Source organism: Garra rufa, chromosome 6, assembly GCF_049309525.1.
Source record: "Garra rufa chromosome 6, GarRuf1.0, whole genome shotgun sequence".
Classification (NCBI taxonomy): domain Eukaryota; kingdom Metazoa; phylum Chordata; class Actinopteri; order Cypriniformes; family Cyprinidae; genus Garra; species Garra rufa.
In genome coordinates, this window is record NC_133366.1 from 8095641 (window position 1) to 8115621 (window position 19981).

Here is a 19981-nt window from a genome sequence, read left to right on the forward strand (position 1 = left end):
TTTGATACAGGCAATTATCATTCACAAGAATTCATTTAATTTTCTGATACATTTTAGCATTAAAAAGAATAAAAAAAACACAGCTTATCAATAAAATATATATAAAAGACAAAAACATTAAAGTAGTTAGTCTACTTATAAATCCAAGCAAATTTTATGTTAATGTGCAGCATCACATCTCCTAGTGAATCCTAATTTGAATCTATCTAAATTATATCTACAAGTGTAGAGGGTTTACGGTGAATTCTAGCCTAATCATTTGGTTTCATCAGTTAGTTTCTGCGTATTGCACTATTGATAATGAACACTCAAATATTAAACAACCTAATCAATATTTACATATACCTGACTAATAGAGTTGCCAACTCCCAGAAAAAAATATTAGGAACCACCCCCCACCCTCATGATGCTTAATCGACTTTAATTTATGTGTAAAACAAATGCACAGAAATCAATTATTTTCTACAGTAATTAAATAGATTCAACATCTTTCTTCAACAGAATTGCAGACTGCACAGATGGTACCTTCCCAAAGGAAAAAGTATAGTTTACTAGGGTATATATTAGACTAAATATTTACTATATACGATAATGATTTATGGATTTTATGACCACTAAATCCAAATGGTTGTAAGATTCAGATAATTATTTATTAAAAGTCAGACATTTTAAATTAGAATAAAAAAAGAAAAGTATTTCCCCTACAGTTGTAGAAAATGATCCTGGCGTTATTTGTCTCTCAGAACCAGTTCATAACTTCCCATTAACTTATTCATGTCACCTAAAAGGTAAACTGTTTCTCCATCACCTGTTCAGCTCTGATGATTCAGTAAGGACATCTCCTGGTTTCATCTTCATTTTTTCCTCTCACCAGATATCCAAATCGATATTATGACCAGCAGCTTTTACAGCTGTGGCTCCAGCAAACATCAGCTCATATTAAAAAGTAATAATGAAACAATTCTAACAAGAAGTTATTAAACGTGCTGCTGCTGTTTAGCGCGACATCCGCTGGTTTCCTCTTTCTAGCGCACAGTGGGCGATTAATAAACGAGAGAGACGGGACTGGTGACAGAAAAGCCGATCATTAGCTGATCATTGATCATTTTCATGATTGAAGGAGCATCAGGAGAGGGGAGGGGCAGAGAGAAGAAGCCGCTGCGCAGCGTAAAGACAGAATAACTTTAGCTTTGAGTCTTTTTTTTTCATTCTAGCTTAAGTACGGGACAAATCGCGTTCCTTCTCACCTCAATACAGAACACGTAATATTTTTTTTTTCTGAATACGGGACGATTCCGTTTTTTTTACGGGACGGTTCGTAGCCTAACCCTACAAACTAACCTTATGAACAAAATAAAATTCACTATCAGTAACATCATAGCACCCGCCCAGTAGCATGGAAAATCCATCATGCTAGCTAGTACGCAGTATGAGTTATTTTAACTGACTGTAAAAAGTTAGCAAGCAAAACGAAAATAAACTTTGTCTGTGATCTGCAATGAGAGCCGTTGTCCAAGCAAGGGGGAGGGGTCATCCGACCTCTTTGGCTGTAATTGGTCCAGCCCAGAGTCGATCATGACCAATTGGCCAATCCACCACCTTTTAATAGTTTATACCGTAAAAAAAAAAAAAAAAAAAAATACATCGGCCCACAAAATCACCATCGGCCCACCGGGCAAATGCCCGATGGCCAGTCCAGCCATGGTCGTGACAATTTTAGATACTTTTGAACCTAGCTCAAAGATGCTAATCAGCACATGGTTAGCTAGCACAGCAGCACATATGAAAAACTAAATGTTATGGAAAAACTCCCAAAAAAGTGTGTTTAATTCTAGAAAAATCGTGTTCAGTAGTGACGTTCTTTAAAGTCACACGCAGATTTTTCATACTTTTGAACACATTTACCTCAAAATGATGGGACCTGATGATTTCCTGATCATAAATGTAGAGGTGTAGTTAAAATCAGTCTCAGCCAATGGAATAAAACATATACTGTTTTGGTAGTGACATGAAGATGCGAGATACATTTATTTATTTATTTTTAATCAAATTTACAAAGAAAATATAAAGTGAATATTTTTAAATGTCACTTTAAAAAAAATCAAAAAGATATTTTTAAAAACAACAATGGAATAAAATACAAAAAAAAATGTTTTATATCATTTTCTTATGTTTAATTTTAGGGGTTAGGGTTTGGGACAGCCACCTCCTAACTGCAAGTACCCACTAAATGACGATTTTATATATATATATATAAATATATATATATATATATTGTGGCGGGAGTCCCGAGGAACAATCAGCGTCGCCCTGGCAACTCATCAGGAACACCTGCAACTGCTCAACACGGACCAATCGATCACGGCGAGATCTCCTTTATAAACGAGCCCCAAAGGACAGAAGGGTGAGAAGCTTCTCCAAAGAGCTAAAACGCTTACCGTCTCTCTCTATCGTTCCTTTCACAGACTCGCCGTGACGATTGGGCCGCACCCAGCCTGGACCGCTTTCACTCGGGGTGACCGCACGTTCCTGCACTCACCCCTCACTGGCCACAGTCACCAAAGAGCACGAAGGGACAGAGGATTCACGAGACACCGAGCACCGAAGACGCCACATCGCCCTTTCCCCGTATTATCTCCTTCACTTCTGCACTATTGTCAATAAACGCACCCTCCGGGGCTCACCTAAACCTCTTGTTCTGTCGTGCTATTCCCCGCCCGGCCACAAGGTGGTGGAGAATGCGGGCAACGTGACGGGCCTGGGAAGCCGACGAACAAGACACTCTTTGTTTACACCGCCATCTTGCCTCGTCTCTCACTTCCGGTTTTTTCTGTTTTTCAGGCGCGCTCCTCCCCGGCAGAATGGAGGACATTGTGAAACAGCTGGCAGAGGTTAGCGTCCGCCAGCAACAGTGTTTTGAGCTTTTGACCGAACAACACGGCCAAATTCAAGGTTATTTAGCAGAACTACGACTACCAGCCGCTCAACATATTCCCCTACCTGATCCCCGCGTCACTGCTGCTCGGCTTTTACCCAAGCTAACCGCAGATGATGATATTGAGGCTTACCTCAAAATGTTTGAGTCAGTCGCTCGTACAGAGGGCTGGGCTAGAGGTACTTGGGCTGCGTTACTGGCACCGTTGCTTTCGGGGGAAGCTCAGCGTGCTTACTTTTCATTACCTGCGTCTTCTCAAAGTAATTATAATGAACTGAAAAGAGAAATTTTAGGCCGCTTAGGGCTATCAGCGACCACTGCCGCCCAGCGCTTCCATGAGTGGGAATTCAAAGCGCGGTTGCCAGTACGCACCCAAGCCGCCGATCTGATGCGGTTAGCCGAACACTGGCTGCTAGAGGACTCGCCATCCCCCTCCCAAGTCGCCGAGCGGGTAGTGGTTGACCGGATGCTGAGAGCGCTCCCGCGCTCGATGAGGCAGGCTGCCGGCATGCGGGGCCCAAAGTCCATCGCAGAGCTCGTCGAGGCGGTCGAACTGGCGGACGCAGCCTATCATCGGGAGGCCGGGGAGCGAGCGCCGCCTTTTCCCCGGAGGGTGCCCCAGGAGCGACGGCCGCCAGAGGGCATCCCACGACCAGTGCGCAGACCGTCCAGCCCCCGCGACGAACCGATGCCCACGGACCCACCGTCTCCGCCTGTGAAGCCTTGGATGGCGGGCTGTGTGGTTCACCGCAGGACCCCCCGTGGAGCCCCGATGACCACGGTGAAAATTCAAGGCCGCTCCTGTCAAGCTTTACTGGACTCAGGAAGTGCCGTGTCCCTAGCAAGGCCCGGCACGCTGGAACCCCGGCCTAGTCCCAAAGCTGTAATGCCCATTACTTGTGTCCACGGAGATACCCGCCAGGTATTTACTAATCTTCTCACCTTCCACAAAGGTCGTAAAGCCTGGACTCTGGAAGTTGGCGTCCTCAAGGACCTACCTGTGCCGCTGCTACTGGGACGGGACTGGCCGGGGTTGGAGGCCGCCCTAGCCGAAACCACACAGCCCGCCCGTCCACGCCGACGCCTACGTCGCCAGCCGTCGCGGGGGTCTGAGAGCCCACACAGCCTGCTGACAACCGACAGTGGGAGAGAGGGTGAGTCCCCCGCCCGTGATACTAACCTTTTCCATAATGTTTTCCAGCAGGTTACGGGTGGGGGAGACTTTGGAAGAGCCCAGAAGGAAGACGACAGGCTGAAACACTGCTGGCGGCAAGTACGCGTCCTTGAAGGCCAGGACGTCCTTCCGGCCCCTCACCCTCTCCCACACTTCGTCGTGCAAAACGGTCTGCTGTACTGTGTCGCGGAGCGGCGGGGGGAGGTAAAACGTCTTCTCGTTGTCCCCAAGGAGAAAACGGAGACAGTCCTGGAGCTGGCGCATGCTCACCCCATGGCTGGACACCTGGGCGCCCAGAATACCGTGCAACGTATCCGTGATAGATTCCACTGGCCGGGACTCGAAGCAGAGGTCAAGAGGTTCTGCCAGGCCTGCCCAGCATGCCAACGGACATCCCCACGGAAACCTCCCCCCAGCCCACTCATCCCTTTACCCATCATTGGGGTGCCCTTTGAGCGGATCGGGATGGACATCGTAGGGCCGTTGCCGAGGTCTGGCCGGGGCCACGAGCACATCCTCGTCATTGTAGACTACGCCACCCGGTATCCAGAGGCCGTTCCGCTACGCCAAGCCAACGCGAAATCCATCGCCCGGGAACTGTTCCTGCTGTGTAGCCGGGTGGGGCTACCGTCGGAGATACTGACCGACCAGGGAACGCCCTTCATGTCCCGGCTAATGGCTGACCTCTGCCGGCTGCTGAAGGTACGACAAATCCGCACATCAGTCTACCACCCTCAGACCGACGGGCTCGTCGAGAGGTTCAATCAGACCCTGAAGCAGATGTTGCGGAAGGTAGCTGCTGAGGACAAGAAAGATTGGGACCTCCTCCTCCCCTATGTGCTGTTCGGAGTCCGAGAAGTTCCCCAGGCATCCACGGGGTTCACCCCATTTGAGCTCCTCTTTGGACGACAACCCCGCGGCCTCCTCGACGTGGCCCGAGAGGCCTGGGAGCAGCAGCCGGCAGTCTACCGGACCGTCGTTGAGCATGTGCAAGATATGAGGAGTAAAATCGACCGCGTCATGCCATTAGTCCGGGAACATCTGGTGAAGTCCCAGCAAGCCCAGCAACGTCTGTACAACCGGGCGGCCCAACCGCGGGAGTTCCACCCAGGTGACAAGGTGATGGTCTTGGTCCCCAACGTAGCCTGCAAGTTCCTGGCACAGTGGCAAGGACCCTATACAGTGGAGGAACGAGTCGGCCCGGTGAACTACAGGGTAAGACAGCCCGGCCGAAGGCAGGCTGTACAACTATATCATGTCAATTTGCTGAAGAAATGGGTCGGGGACCGAGACCAAGTGGCCGCCCTAGCCGTCCAAGAGCCCGCGGTTGTGGACGCCAACCCTAACCTCTCGGCCGCCCAGAAGACGGAGCTGCGGCACCTGGTCGGTCAGTTCCAAGACGTCTTCTCCGACACCCCCGGCCAGACTAACGTCCTCTCCCATGACATCCACACTCCTCCAGGCGTCGTCGTCCGGCAACGGCCCTATCGAGTCCCAGAGGCCCGCCGGCAGGCTATAGAGCAGGAGGTCCAAAAAATGCTCAAACTGGGGGTAATTGAGCCATCCCGGAGCCCTTGGTCCAGCCCGATCGTCCTCGTCCCGAAGCCAGACGGCACCCTGCGCTTCTGTAATGACTACCGGCGCCTCAATGAAGTCTCTGCCTTCGACAGCTACCCCATGCCCCGAGTGGACGAACTCCTAGAGCGCCTGGGAAGGGCCCGGTATATCACAACACTCGACCTGACAAAGGGCTATTGGCAAGTCCCCCTTTCTTCCGAAGCCCGACCAAAAACAGCCTTCTCCACTCCGTCTGGCCACTGGCAATACCGGACCCTTCCCTTCGGCTTGCACGGGGCACCCGCAACATTTCAACGCCTCATGGATGTCGTCCTTCGCCCCCATCAGACATACGCGGCGGCGTACCTTGACGACGTAGTCATCCACTCGGAGGCATGGGAGGACCACCTGGAGCGGCTCCGCAGGGTGCTGTCTGAGCTCCGTCGGGCTGGACTGACCGCCAACCCCCGCAAGTGTCACCTAGCCTACAACGAAGCACGCTACCTGGGGTTCACGGTCGGGAGAGGACTCATACGACCACAGGAAAACAAAGTAAAGGCCGTCCTGGACACCCCCCGGCCCACCAACAAGACCCAGGTACGTGCCTTCTTGGGGTTGGCGGGCTATTACCGGTGTTTTATCCCCAGTTTCTCCTCTATAGCTGCCCCCCTGACGGACCTGACCAGGAAGGGACAGCCAGAACGGGTCCACTGGAATGATTACGCGGAGCGGGCCTTTACACGCATTAAGGAAGCCTTGACCACGGAACCCGTCCTGAGAGCTCCAGACTTCGGCTGTCCCTTCTTGCTCCAGACGGATGCCTCTGACACGGGGTTGGGAGCCGTGCTCTCCCAGGTCCAGGAGGGAGAAGAGCATCCTGTCATGTACATCAGCCGTAAGCTGTCCCAGGCCGAGAAGAAATACGCGGCCGTGGAAAAGGAAGCCCTCGCCATCAAGTGGGCAGTCCTGGAGCTAAAATATTACTTACTGGGTCGACATTTTACTCTCTTTACAGATCACGCCCCCCTACAGTGGATGGCCCGAGCAAAAGACACGAACGCCAGAGTCACAAGGTGGTTCCTTTCGCTCCAGGACTTCCACTTCGATGTGCGCCACCGAGCCGGCACCAGCAACACCAACGCAGACGGGCTCTCTCGGTCCTGGGCAGCATACGCAGGTCTGTCAGGGGTCACTTTCCCCCCACCCCCAGTCTCCCCCTTTTCTTCTCTCCTCCAGAACCAGGACGTCGCTTGGGGGGGGGAGTGTGGCGGGAGTCCCGAGGAACAATCAGCGTCGCCCTGGCAACTCATCAGGAACACCTGCAACTGCTCAACACGGACCAATCGATCACGGCGAGATCTCCTTTATAAACGAGCCCCAAAGGACAGAAGGGTGAGAAGCTTCTCCAAAGAGCTAAAACGCTTACCGTCTCTCTCTATCGTTCCTTTCACAGACTCGCCGTGACGATTGGGCCGCACCCAGCCTGGACCGCTTTCACTCGGGGTGACCGCACGTTCCTGCACTCACCCCTCACTGGCCACAGTCACCAAAGAGCACGAAGGGACAGAGGATTCACGAGACACCGAGCACCGAAGACGCCACATCGCCCTTTCCCCGTATTATCTCCTTCACTTCTGCACTATTGTCAATAAACGCACCCTCCGGGGCTCACCTAAACCTCTTGTTCTGTCGTGCTATTCCCCGCCCGGCCACAATATATATATATATATATATATATATATATATATATATATATATAAATAATTTTCTAAACAAGGGAAAATAGTAACACTTTATTTTAAGGTCTCTTAACCAGTTGCATATTACTAGAATATTAGACATTTATTATGACTAATTAAGCACATAATAATGCCTTATTCTACATCCCTAATCCTACCCAATACCTAAATTTAACAACTACCTTACTAACTATTAATAAGGAGCAAATTAGGAATTTATTGAGGTGAATAAGTGTTTTCTATTCTAAAGTGTTAAATATAATTTTCTTGTTTTCAACAAGTTAAAATGAAGTGAGTTTTCGCTCAGAACAAGCTAAATAATCTGCCAATGGGGTAAGAAAAAAAATCTTATTTCAAACAGAGAACAAGATTATTTTTCTTACCCCATTGGCAGATTATTTTGCTTGTCACACATATTTTTTTTTACTTAAAAAATAAATTCAATAAGTATTACTCGTCTAGAAAATCCTTCATGATTTAAGGACTTTTATATATTTTGGCTGGAAACAAGACAAAAAATCTAAATAAGAAAAGCTTAAGGCAAGACATTAATTTATCCATTCACTGCACAAAAAAAAAAAAAAAAAAAAAGAAGCTTTTCTTACTTAAATTGTCTGTATTATTTCCAGTCAAAATATCTAAAAATTCTTAAATCAAGAAAGAATTTTCTAGAGAAGTAAAAATGATTGTCTTGTATTCCTGAAAAAAAAAAAAAAAAGTCAAAATTAAGCGTGTTTTTGCTTGGAACAAGCTAAATAATCTGCCAATGAGGTAAGAATTTTTTTTTTATTTCAAACAGAAAATAAGATTATTTTTCTCACCCCATTGGCAGATTATTTTTCTTGTTTCAAGCAAAAATGCACTTAATTTTGACTTGTTTCTTCTGAAACAAGACAATAATCTTTACTCATCTAGAAAATCCTTCTTGATTTAAGAATTTGTAGATATTTTGGCTGGAAACAAGACAACAAATATAAGTAAGAAAAGCATTTTTTGCCGTGCAGTTGCACATGGTGCTCCTAAAGTTTTTTCCATAGTTGCACGCAGTAGTTTTCACTCGCAAATGTAAGCCCTGAGCATATGTTTATTATTTGTTAATGCATATTTAGCTTCAATTAGCTCAAAGGGTTAATTATGCTCACATGGCTGCACACACACACTGCACACACAGACACAAAGGGCTTAAGACATTGTATTCGTGAGGTGAGTGGGTTGCTGACCAATGCATTATTAATATTGCTGCATTGCACCGTATGTTGCCTTCAGAGGAGTCACGTAGGCTGCAATCACTCCCAAAACAAATGACTGGATGGTCTGTGCGTGCATAACATCTAGCGTGTCCTGCATTGCTCAAATCATTAGTTTCCATTGTTCGTGATGTTCGTGACTTTCAGATATAAAAGAGATATTCTTGAGCACAACACTCAAACAGCTTGCTGCTTCTAATGGACCAATAAATTATTAAGCAAACGGTGCTGTCGTTTAAAAGTTCTCTTTAATTCTTTGTAAGACTTTTATTTACAGCACTATTTCCAGCCCACTGCCTCCTGCCACAACTGGAAGTGCTACGCATACGCATACTGAAAGCTGAACGCTGAAAGTCTGTTGTTTGGGATTTCTCACAGGCCACAAGGGTGCTGGTGTTATTATGCTTTATGATCAGAACAGCTGTGTTTTACTAGATCTTTCTAATGGAGGAGGGCCCGCATGGAGACAAATCATTTTAACAAGGGCAAAATCCTGTGTAACAGACTGGTTACTTGTGTTTTTGAACCAATGATTTAAACAAAGGATTCAATTCACTTTACATCATTAACATCCCGCGTGTCGTTCCCACGCGCTCTGTTTCAGTTGCGCTAAACGGATGAGAACGGCGGGACTAAGATATGTTTTCACTCATTTCAAATATCTAGAGGTCTGAGACAGACGGTTCACAATAATACTGGGTGTCAAAAAGGATTTCAAAGAGATTTTATTCTCATAAAATTAATCTTTCTGTGATCACGTCTCGACTACGGCTTCATGAATACTCACTGTAAAAAAAATTGGGGGAGAAAAAATGCAATATTTACTCTAAGGATTTATTTCTCCCTGAGGTAAACCTTAAAATTACTCTCAAATATGATTTTCACAGGAGGGACCCTCTTATTAAAATTTAAAGACAGTTTTATTTTCATGTATAAAGTTTTGTATCAGTATTTTAAATATGTTTCTAGGCTGTGTTTATTTGATCAAAAATACTGAAAAAATTATATTGTGAAATATTATTATAATGTAAAACAACAGTAAAAATCTAATTTATTTCTGTGATCAAAGCTGAATTTTTCAAATATTTCAAAGTTGATTTATTATCAGTGCTGGAAACAGTTGTGTTGCTTAATATGTTTTTGGAACCTATGATATTTTTATTTTCAGGATTCTTTGATGAATAAAAACTTAAAAAGAACAGTATTTATTTGAAATAGAAATCTTTTCTAACAATATACACTGTTGTTTAAAAGTTTGGGGTCAGAAAATGTGTATTCTTTCCTTTTTTTGAAAGAAATTAATACTTTTATGCAGCAGGGATGTGTTAAATTGATAAAAAAAAAAGTGATAGCAAAGACTTGCATTGTTAGAAAATATTTATATTTTGAATAAATTCTGTTCTTTTTACCTTTTATTCATCAAAGAATCCTGAAAAAAATAACACAGGTTCCAAAAAAATATTTGGTAGCACAACTTTTGCCAACATTGATAATTCTAATAATAAATCAGCATATTAGAATGATTTCTGAATTATTATCAGCTTTGTATCACAGGAAAAAAAATAATAATTTCAATGTAAATTAAAATAGAAACCATTATTTTATATTGCAATAACATTTTGCAGTATTATAGTTTTTTCCTGTATTTTTGAGAATAAGATACTTCTTTAAAAAGCATTACAAGTCTTACTGATCTATTTGAGCCATAGTGCATTTACATTGATTTTATAAATACAATGTAGTACAGTTTTTACTATAAATAAATGAAATAAAAATTAATACATTAAATTAAGTAAAAGTCTTTGGACTGAAAAAATTCAAATGGCTTTCATTTTATTACAATTAATGAAAAATCATTATACTAAAGCAAAGTATTAAATATTAGCTGTATACAATTCAATTTTTATTAAGTTGCCCGTCGTTTTTTGATGGAGTACAATTTAAAAAAAAATGTATTGTTTATTTATTTATTTATTTATTTTGAACAAATCATATTTTACTATTTTGACTGTGAATAAAAAAAGGCCCAGCCATCACACACTGCAAAAAAAATGTTTTTCTTACTTGGATTTTTTTTTTGTCTTGTTTCCAGCCAAAATATCTAAAAATTCTTAAATCAAGAAGGATTTTCTAGACAAGTAAAAATTATTTTCTTGTTTTCAGAAGAAACAAGACAAAGTTTTTGCTTAGAACAAGCAAAATAATCTGCCAATGGGGTAAGCAAAAAAAACTTATTTCAAACAGAAAACAAGATTATTTTTCTTACGCCATTGGCATGTTATTTTGCTTGTTTCAAGCAAAAACGCGCTTAATTTTGACTTGTTTTTTCTGAAAACAAGAAAATAATTTTTACTCATCTAGAAAATCCTTCTTGATTTAATTTTCTTTAGATATTTTGGCTGGAAACAAGACAAAAAATCTAAATAAAGAATCTTTTTTTGCAATGCAGTCACAATGGAAAATATTAAGTTTTAAAAGGACACTGCAAAAAATGCTTTTCTTACTTACTGTTTCCAGCCAAAATATCTAAAAATTCTTAAATCAAGACGAGTAAAAATTATTTTTTTGTTGTCAGAAAAAAACAAGTTAAAATTAAGTCAGTTTTTGCTTAGGACAAGCAAAATAATCTGCCAATGGGGTAAGAAAAAAAAATCTTATTTCAAACAGAAAACAAGAAAATTTTTCTTACGCCATTGGCAGATTATTTTGCTTGTTTCAATTAAAAAAAAAGTCTAGAAAATCCTTCTTGATTTAAGAATTTTTAGATATTTTGGCTGGAAACAAGACAACAAATCTAAGTAAGAAAAGCATTTTTTGCAGTGCAAGCACAATATAAAATATTAAGTTTTAAAAGTAAAATAGTAAAAAAGGAAGAAAAAAAAAGAAGTATTTAATTATTTATTGGCATATCAGCCAATCAGATTTTGGGCAAATAAAATTCACAAAACCGAAGGCATTCTCAGATTGTTTCAACAAAGTCGAGTATTTCAAGCAGCAAATGACAAGCAGCACTTTGTAGTTTCACACAGCACAAAGCCTGGAATATTTGCCACCCTTAAGAGATGTGTGGAGAGATGATAGGCTAGAATAACAGGGCGTGATGAAAAAGAAGAGAGAGAGAGATGAAGAGAGAGTATGAGACCCTTGTGTACAGATGGGATCAGAGCCCATGGTGCGCTGAATAATCAGACTCGTCGCATTTCATGCTTGACCTTTCCATGCGACGGGAGAGGCTAATGTGAGACCCAGATGTGGCAGGGAGAGAGATAGCGCTCCGACCGTCCATCGGTATTGTGACCGTGCCCTCCATTCCAGCGCCGTGTGCCCCGCGAGACGGCCAATCTCCATGACATTTTCATACTTCAACGAGAGGTTGCGCAATTTGGTAATGATGGTATCAGTTAGTGGCCATGGGACATGCCACTCAAACGACGTAAACAGAAGATAAAAGATGCATCGTGATCCAGCAAACGCTAAAAACGCAGCAGGTAGTTGACAGTGCACCTGTCATATTTTGGGTGACCTGGTAGAAAAATCAAGCTTTGATGAATTTTATGAATTGAAATGACTCGCAGCCTTGTTATAAATGATTGTCTTGTCGTGACAGCTCAATTGGGGAACGTTTTCATCTCTCTTTCGTTTCCTCTCCCGCTCTGGGATGAAAGGCACATCATGTTGGGACAGGTAGCTTCACAGCCTATAACAGGGTGACTCATAAAAAGATGTCACAGAGAATTGGAGAGCATGAAATTGGGGGAAACTCAATCCCCTCAGCCCTCTCTAAGTGATGGATGTGCTATGATGGGCCGGCGCCTGCCCATAAACATGTCACTTACTCAAAGACAAAAGAAACATCATTTTACTGCCCTTGTCTGGGCATCTTTCACGAGCGTGCACACAGCTTTCTCTGTCTGTCTCTTTTTCTCTGCTTCATTCTCTCCTTAACGGCAAATGACAGATGGAGATTGTGCAGATCGAGTAAAGTCATCGAGGATCACAATGCTTCTTTACAACTGAAGAGTCATGTCTTCTTGTATTTGACACGTTTTTTCAGCTTGACTCTCTTTTGTGACACTATATATTCTCAATGTATATTCTTACGATTTTGGATGTCTCTGTTAAAAAGGATAAATCGCCCCAAAAATGACGATTCTGCCATTATTTACGCCTTTTTCAAGCCTGCTTTTAAAGGGATAGTTCAACCAAAAATAAAATTCTGTCATTAATTACTCACTCTCATGTCATTCCAAACCTGTTTATTTTCAGAACACAAATTAAGATATTTTTGATTAAATCTGAGAGCTTTCTGACCACTTATTTTAAAGATGTCCTTACTACCTTTCTGGGAATTGAACATGTCTTTGCAGGGTCAGAAAGCTGTCAGATTTCATCTAAAATATCTTAATTTGTGTTTTGAAGATGGGAGGACGTCTTACAGGTTTGGAACGAAATGAGGGTGAGTAATTAAAGGGATAGTTCAAGCAAAAATGAAAATTCTGTCATTAATTACTCTCCCTCATGTCGTTCCAAACCTGTTTATTTTCAGAACACAAATTAAGATATTTTTGATTAAATCTGAGAGCTTTCTGACCATTTATTTTAAAGATGTCCCTACCTTTGTCTTTGCAGGGTCAGAAAGCTGTCAGATTTCATCTAAAATATCTTAACTTGTGTTTTGAAGATGAACAAAGCACTTACAGGTTTGGAACGAAATGAGGGTGAGTAATTAATGACAGAATTTTATTTTTTGGATGAACTATCCCTTTAAGATTAAAATAGGATGCATGATTTATATTTTTTCAAAAAAATTTAGAGTATTTTTTTCTTTATTTTTTTTCAATATTGGATATTTGCTGCAATAGTACCATATTTTTACATTTAGATAAACATTACATTTAAATAATATTTATGCAGCCATGCAAAGAATATTGTATATTAGATGTTTTTTTAAGTTGTTAAACAGAACAATATCAGAATTGCGATATTAAACTCGAAATAGCGAGAAAAAAAGTCAGAATTGTGAGAGAAAAACTCGCAATTACCTTTTTTATTTTTTATTCAGTGGCAGAAACCATATCCGTAACTTAGAGCCTCAAATGTTCTAATGTTCCTATCATAAAGATCCTGTCCAAAACCATTGACCTTTTTATGCATCTTAGGCCAATAATGTTGAAATCAAGCACAGAGCGTAAACTGTGCTCAGTATGTTGGTATATTGTTAAACTGTGAATTTAACCATGACAAAAGCATGCTTTAACTCCAGCACACTGATGCAACAGTTGCAATTAAGCTGAAAGATGTTTTTTTTCTTTTCTGCTATTGTTATTGAGTCTAAACCCTCCATAAAATCCAATGATCAATGTTGCGAATGTACCGAATGAAGAGATATAAACCTAGTAAGAGAAAAAATCAACACATAAATTTTCCATTTATATATTCTTTCACTTACACACCGTCTCGCTCTCTGCCTACACAGTTCCAATAGAAACATACAGCTTTGAGATTTTGCAATCAAGATATCAAGCCTTCCCAGCCCAGACGGCCAGTCTTTGATGACCTTCTCGCTTTTCGTTTCTCCGACACAAGCTCTTTAAACCCCCCGCTTACCTGAGAGAGCTGAACCCCCGCTCCGTCCTGCGTGATAGCGATCGATAGCCGGGCTGGGTGAAGTGCCGGGTCCTTTGGAGCCACTGAACCCCAGCTTGAAGGGTTAAAGGAGAGAAAGGCAGACGAGGAAAGCAAGGGCAGCCCACACCGATGCCGAATCCCCGGTGAAGAGAAGAGGGCCTTGGACGCACTACAAAGGCTCGCCATCCAAGGCCATTCTCAGTGTCTCCGTCCTCCCCCTTGAAATGTGTTTGGTGGGAGAAGAGAGAAACGTATCAAAACCACACAGCAGACAGATTGAGTGGGAGAGAAATAGAACAATGATGCCTTAGAAGGTTTAGAAGATGCTTTTGAAAAGCATCTGTGAAGAACAGAAAGGATGAGAAATGTTTTAGAGGGCTGAGAGGAAAGTTGAATTAGCATTCGGCAATCTTTGAGTGGCTCGGAAGCCGCCGAGGTTACGCGGGTGAAATTAAAAGCGGAGCCGGCGTTGCTGTTTAAAGGTCTTAGAAGGCGAGCTCATACAGTCAAAATGTGAGATCTGTGAGTTAAAAGCCTGCTTTTCTGTCTTTGTTTTCCTCACAGCTCTTTTCTATCAAGACAGTAGAAACCTAAAAGCAAAAGTCTGCATGTTGCATCTCTATTTCATGAGTTTGACAGCTGTTTATTATCCAACACCTTTGAGTTACATTATAAAATCCTACTAGGCCAGCACTGAAGCTATTCAAACCTGTGAGACTCACGTTGGGATTGTCCATCCCGAAGCAATAAGGCTGCATTCTTGAATTATGGGCTTCCTGGGTTTGCTCGGTTTTTTTTTGGGTTGTGTTATACGCTGTCGGGACCGTGGCCCTCTGACATTTTGGGTCGCCTGTGGGTGTTTTGGAAAGGCGCGGGAAGCCCAGTGGCTGCGAGCCATGTGCGGTTAAGCCTGGGCTTGTGGAAAAGCTGAATCAGAAAGAAGAGGGGAAGAAAGCTCTCCGCTGATGGATTCGAAAAGCCGCTGTTATTGCATGCTAGCCTGCAGATCTCCACGTAAAACAATGGCTATCATTAAGAGGTCATACACAGCTGTAAATAAAACAAGACGACGAAAGTGGGGTGGATGAACTGAAAGATGTTTGCTTGCTTCTGGAGTCCATTAGTCTTATAAAAAATGGAGACTTGAATTGTAGGTCAGGGCCGGTGTTTGAAAGACAATGGACGATTAGAAATATTCGGTACAAAGTCTCAGCACGCAAACCTGCGGCTAGAAAAACCTCACTGAACCCAGAACCGAACGACTGCAAAACAGGCGATTGACGTCATCGATGGCAGAAGTTGTTTTATAATGGCATTGGGTAGGTTACAAATTACAAGTGTGTGATTCAGCATCAGGAGAGAAATGCGCTTTGAAATAAATTTAAATACTTCCTGCACTACTCATCAAATTGTTCCCACTAAAAATGACAGATTTGGATTCAGCTCATGCAAGAGATGTTGAGAGTCCAATCAAGTCCAGGCAATTTTACTTTACAGTCTTTTCATCATTATGAGTGATCAGACAGACTCGTGGGAACAGGCAACTGAGACCTTTCTGATAAATGATGAGCCGTGTTTAGCAATGGATGATCGGAACAATAATGGATCGTTCATACCGGTAGTGATTAAACAACTGGAAGTCGTTCTCTGTGCTGTTGATTGCTAATAGGCTTTCCTGTACAATCAGGTGTCAAATCACTGTCTGCAAAAGACATGGAAACTTAAGTCTAATTCTTTGAGTATGCATAAAGTATATGATCATTGCAATACATAAATGGTGTCCAAATTAGACAAAATTAAATTATTTATATAATTCTTTACATAATTAAATAAATGTTAGATATTAACATTTAGGCATAACAATATTATAAAGTGGTTAAAAACTATATTAAATATCAGTTTTAACAGTGTCATAATTTTGTGTGTGTGTTGGACAAAGGTAATATAGATGCAAAGTAAATAAATATGAACAATAAAAGCTGATAAATGATGACTGAGCATTATATCATGCGCACCAAGCATTTGAAATTTGTTAAAGGGTTATCTCACCCAAAAATGAAAATTAGCCCATTATTTACTTACCTTCCAGGCATCCTAATAGTATATTTTTTAAGTTATCTTAAAAATTGTCCTGACACTTCATCAGTCTAAAACAAGTCCAATAATGTGCATCCATCCATAATAAAAAGTGCCAAACACAGCACGGTTATGAATTAGAAGTACAAAACGAGGATTTCGATATAAGCCAAGAGGAGACTGTTTTTCCATTGCTAAAGTAAGGAAACTTTGCTTCCTTTGTTCCTGTGGAACGCCAATGTCCTACGTCAACCGCCCGGAAGGGCTTCTGAGTACGACCAGTTGGCACAAGCTAGATTAATGTAAATATTATCGTTAAATATGGATACTTTTCTTACAAAAATGTATCAGTTCACTACAGGAGGCTTTTAATCAGGACATACTACATTCATCATGTTGTCACTAGCTATGTTTCCATCGCCATGTTTGTACACTCTATTTTACTTTATTTTACTTTGTAAAAAAAAAAAAAAGCTGCTTTAAAAGGTTCTTCACAGCGATTGAAAATATGGCCAATGGAAATGTCAATTTCTCAAACACTACATCACAAAAACGCTTTTACGCATACATGAGGTGGTTTTTAGGCAATTTGAAAATAAATATTTTGAAAAGCTGCGATGTAAAACCTTTTTATCGCGTTTACAGGTCACCTGGTGTACGTAAAAGTCACAAGATCATTCTTTAATGTACTATAACCTCCAAAAACCCCTCTTACATGGCCACTCTCAAGTATCTCAAATTGGGCTACAGGGTGATATGGTGGCCATCAAATTAGAGAAGCATGCATTTTGGAAACTAGAGGTACTGAGATTTGTCTTAAATAACTAGACTCTAACTAGGGACTATGCCTACACTCTTAAAAATAAAGGTTCTTCAAAAGGTTCTTCAAGCAATGACATAAAAGAACCATTTTTGGCTCCACAAAGAACCATTCAGTCAAAGGCTTTTTAAAGTACAATTTCCTGCATACCCTTTTATAATGTGAAGAACCTTATTTGCCACAAAGAACCTTTTGTGAAAGAGAAAGGTTCTTCAGATGTTAAAGGTTCTTTGTGAAACCATTTCGACAAAAAGATTCTTCTATGGCATCGTGAAGCACCTGTATTTTTAAGAGTGTAGTCTACATCAATCGGTAGCCACTGCACCATGACGCTAATCATTTGCTCCAGATCACTGTCAATATGCCTTTTAAGATTATTAAACTACATTTGGCAATCACCTCCAACATGCTTTCTACCCTTAGTCTTTCTATAGACTCGTGAGACGTTTAATGAAAAGAGCACTGAACTGTACTGCACAGAGATATTATGCCACCATTTCTCAACCCAAAATTTTCAGACCTAGAATGTTGACTACATCGATCCACTTTCAAGTCGAGCGTGACCTGCTCTCTGATGGTAATGGATCACTGCAGTTTTAATTGAATAAATTGGATAATGACAGGTTGCTGGAGTTCAAACTCCAAGATCACAAACTTTATATGGCTTTGTTTAAAGGCCGTATAAACATATTTTTAGAGTAATGCAAATCAGACTCACAGAATGTGTTTATACGCTGACTAATCTGTGCAAGATAAATGCTTTGACTTGGAAATTTTTAAACATTTGGAAAGATTATGAAAGCATTCCAGGTGGGCCTGTATGAATTGTCCTTTGACAGTAACTAGCAGAACTAAAAGCACAGGAAAATTCCTGCTTTGCTAAGCTCTGGTAGAAAATGAAAGCAAACAGATGGAGTAGATGTAAACTCAAAGATGTCGACTCTACATGGTGATCTAAGACTCTTGGCTGCTTTAAATGCACCTCATAAAGCACTACTTCAAAATTCAGAGTTGAAGTCATACACTTGCTTAACAAACGGATTGTTATTTTAATAACAATAATACATTTTTCAGAACGTGTGTATTATATGTCAACCTGGACCACAAAACCAGTCATAAGGATTCATTTTTTGAAATTGAGATTTATTGATTGCCTGAAAGCTGAATAAAAAAGCTTTTCATTGTATGGTTTGATATGATAGGACAATATTTGGCCTTTAAAATCTGAGGGTACAAAAAAATCTAAATACTAAGAAAATCACCTTAAAAGTTCTCCAAATTAAGTTCTTAGCAATGCATATTACTAAAAATACAAAAAAATGTACAAAACAATTTCATGGAACATGATCTTTACTTAATACCCTAATGATTTTTGGCATAAAGGACTATGACTAACCTAAGTGCAACACACATGCTGAGTTGGACAAAGAATATGGAGGAAATTTAATGAAACTGGGATTTGCACGATTAAAAAAAAACACTGTGTTCTTTTCTTACTGTAAGCCTTACAGTGTAAGGGAACATAATTATCCAGGATATAATATTGCCTCTATTTTCACATGCTGCAAATGCATTTTTTTCCCATTAATATTTTGCAATATCCATTCACTCATTCATTCATCTTCTGTGGGGTTTGCTATTTCTGTACTATTATTCTGAAGCCTGCATTAGATTAATCTAGTGTTTCCAATAATTGCATTTCGCCAAATACGGGTCTCAGGCACTCGTCTGAACGTGAGTGGGTGAACGATTCATGGAATTGGCTCCTAAACAGTCAGAGCGGCAGCAAGTATGTATTTATTTACTTTCTCTGATGTTACATGACCTCAGCTTCCTATTGTTTAATTTGAAAAGATTATTTACTTAAGTAGGAAGGCCAACTGCTTCATTTCATGGCCTTCACACAATGTGAAGTGACTGATGGAAATTGTAGAGCGAGTTTACCGAAGGCCAGACTGGTGGAGGTGCTTGTGTGTCCAGATTTCTGGCTTGATGTATATTCATGAAAAGTGAGGGAATTTGTTGGCTTGAGATAAGCACATGCCAGACTGATCTATTCACGAATAACAAACCATAACAGTCATTTCACGGACAAATTCAACATGCTTCGCACAAAACCCAGACACACAATTTATACTCAAATACTTATCATTTATACTCAAATACTTATCTCTAAAGACTGTCCCAAAAGCTCACAGCTAAAATATGTCCACCCATTAAGCTAAACTGGTGAAAGTCTACAAAACACAGACTGGGAAACCTAATATCAAAAATATGTTTGTCACTGGTGTTTTTTCCTCTTTAAAACTTATTGTTTGCATTCGTCCCATGACTTCTTTTTATTTTGTTTTTGCTTTTTAAAAAGGACAGGAATGGTACATTGTACTGGAGCAGCACAAAACTGGAGATAGTTGTATGAGATTTTGAAGGAATGCTGAGAGAACCAGAGCCAAAATCACATCCACTTCTTGTCAAAATTAGTCGAAACTGTGATTTTACACATCCACATGAATCTGTAGCCTGTGGAAGGTTTTTTTTTTTTTTTTTTTTTTTTTTTTTTATCTTCAAAAAGCCACATTACTTTCACTCTTTTGTGTTGAAAATTGCTTTTTCCACAAAAGAAGTAGCTTATCCCACCTATTAATTCCTTATTAAACCTCAGCAATTTCTGGGTGAAAGCACCACATATCCAAATTGACTTCAAGCCAAGAAAGCACACAATGGGTCTTAGTGGACTTCCCTAATTAGCGCAACACAGAGAATTTGCATTTGAGCCAAAATACTTGCTAAGAAAATAATTAACAA

The 19981-nt window shown here is 41.1% G+C and overlaps 1 protein-coding gene across 1 annotated transcript; it reads left to right on the forward strand.

Annotated features, from left to right (window-relative positions):
• Window positions 1-2284: 2284 nt before the first annotated feature.
• Window positions 2285-7343, forward strand: LOC141337520 (uncharacterized). The gene is made up of 2 exons (XM_073843360.1): window positions 2285-2628; window positions 2842-7343. The coding sequence occupies exon 2, from the start codon at window positions 2862-2864 to the stop codon at window positions 7128-7130; it is 4269 nt and encodes a 1422-aa protein (XP_073699461.1). The 5' UTR covers window positions 2285-2628; window positions 2842-2861; the 3' UTR covers window positions 7131-7343.
• Window positions 7344-19981: the final 12638 nt, after the last annotated feature.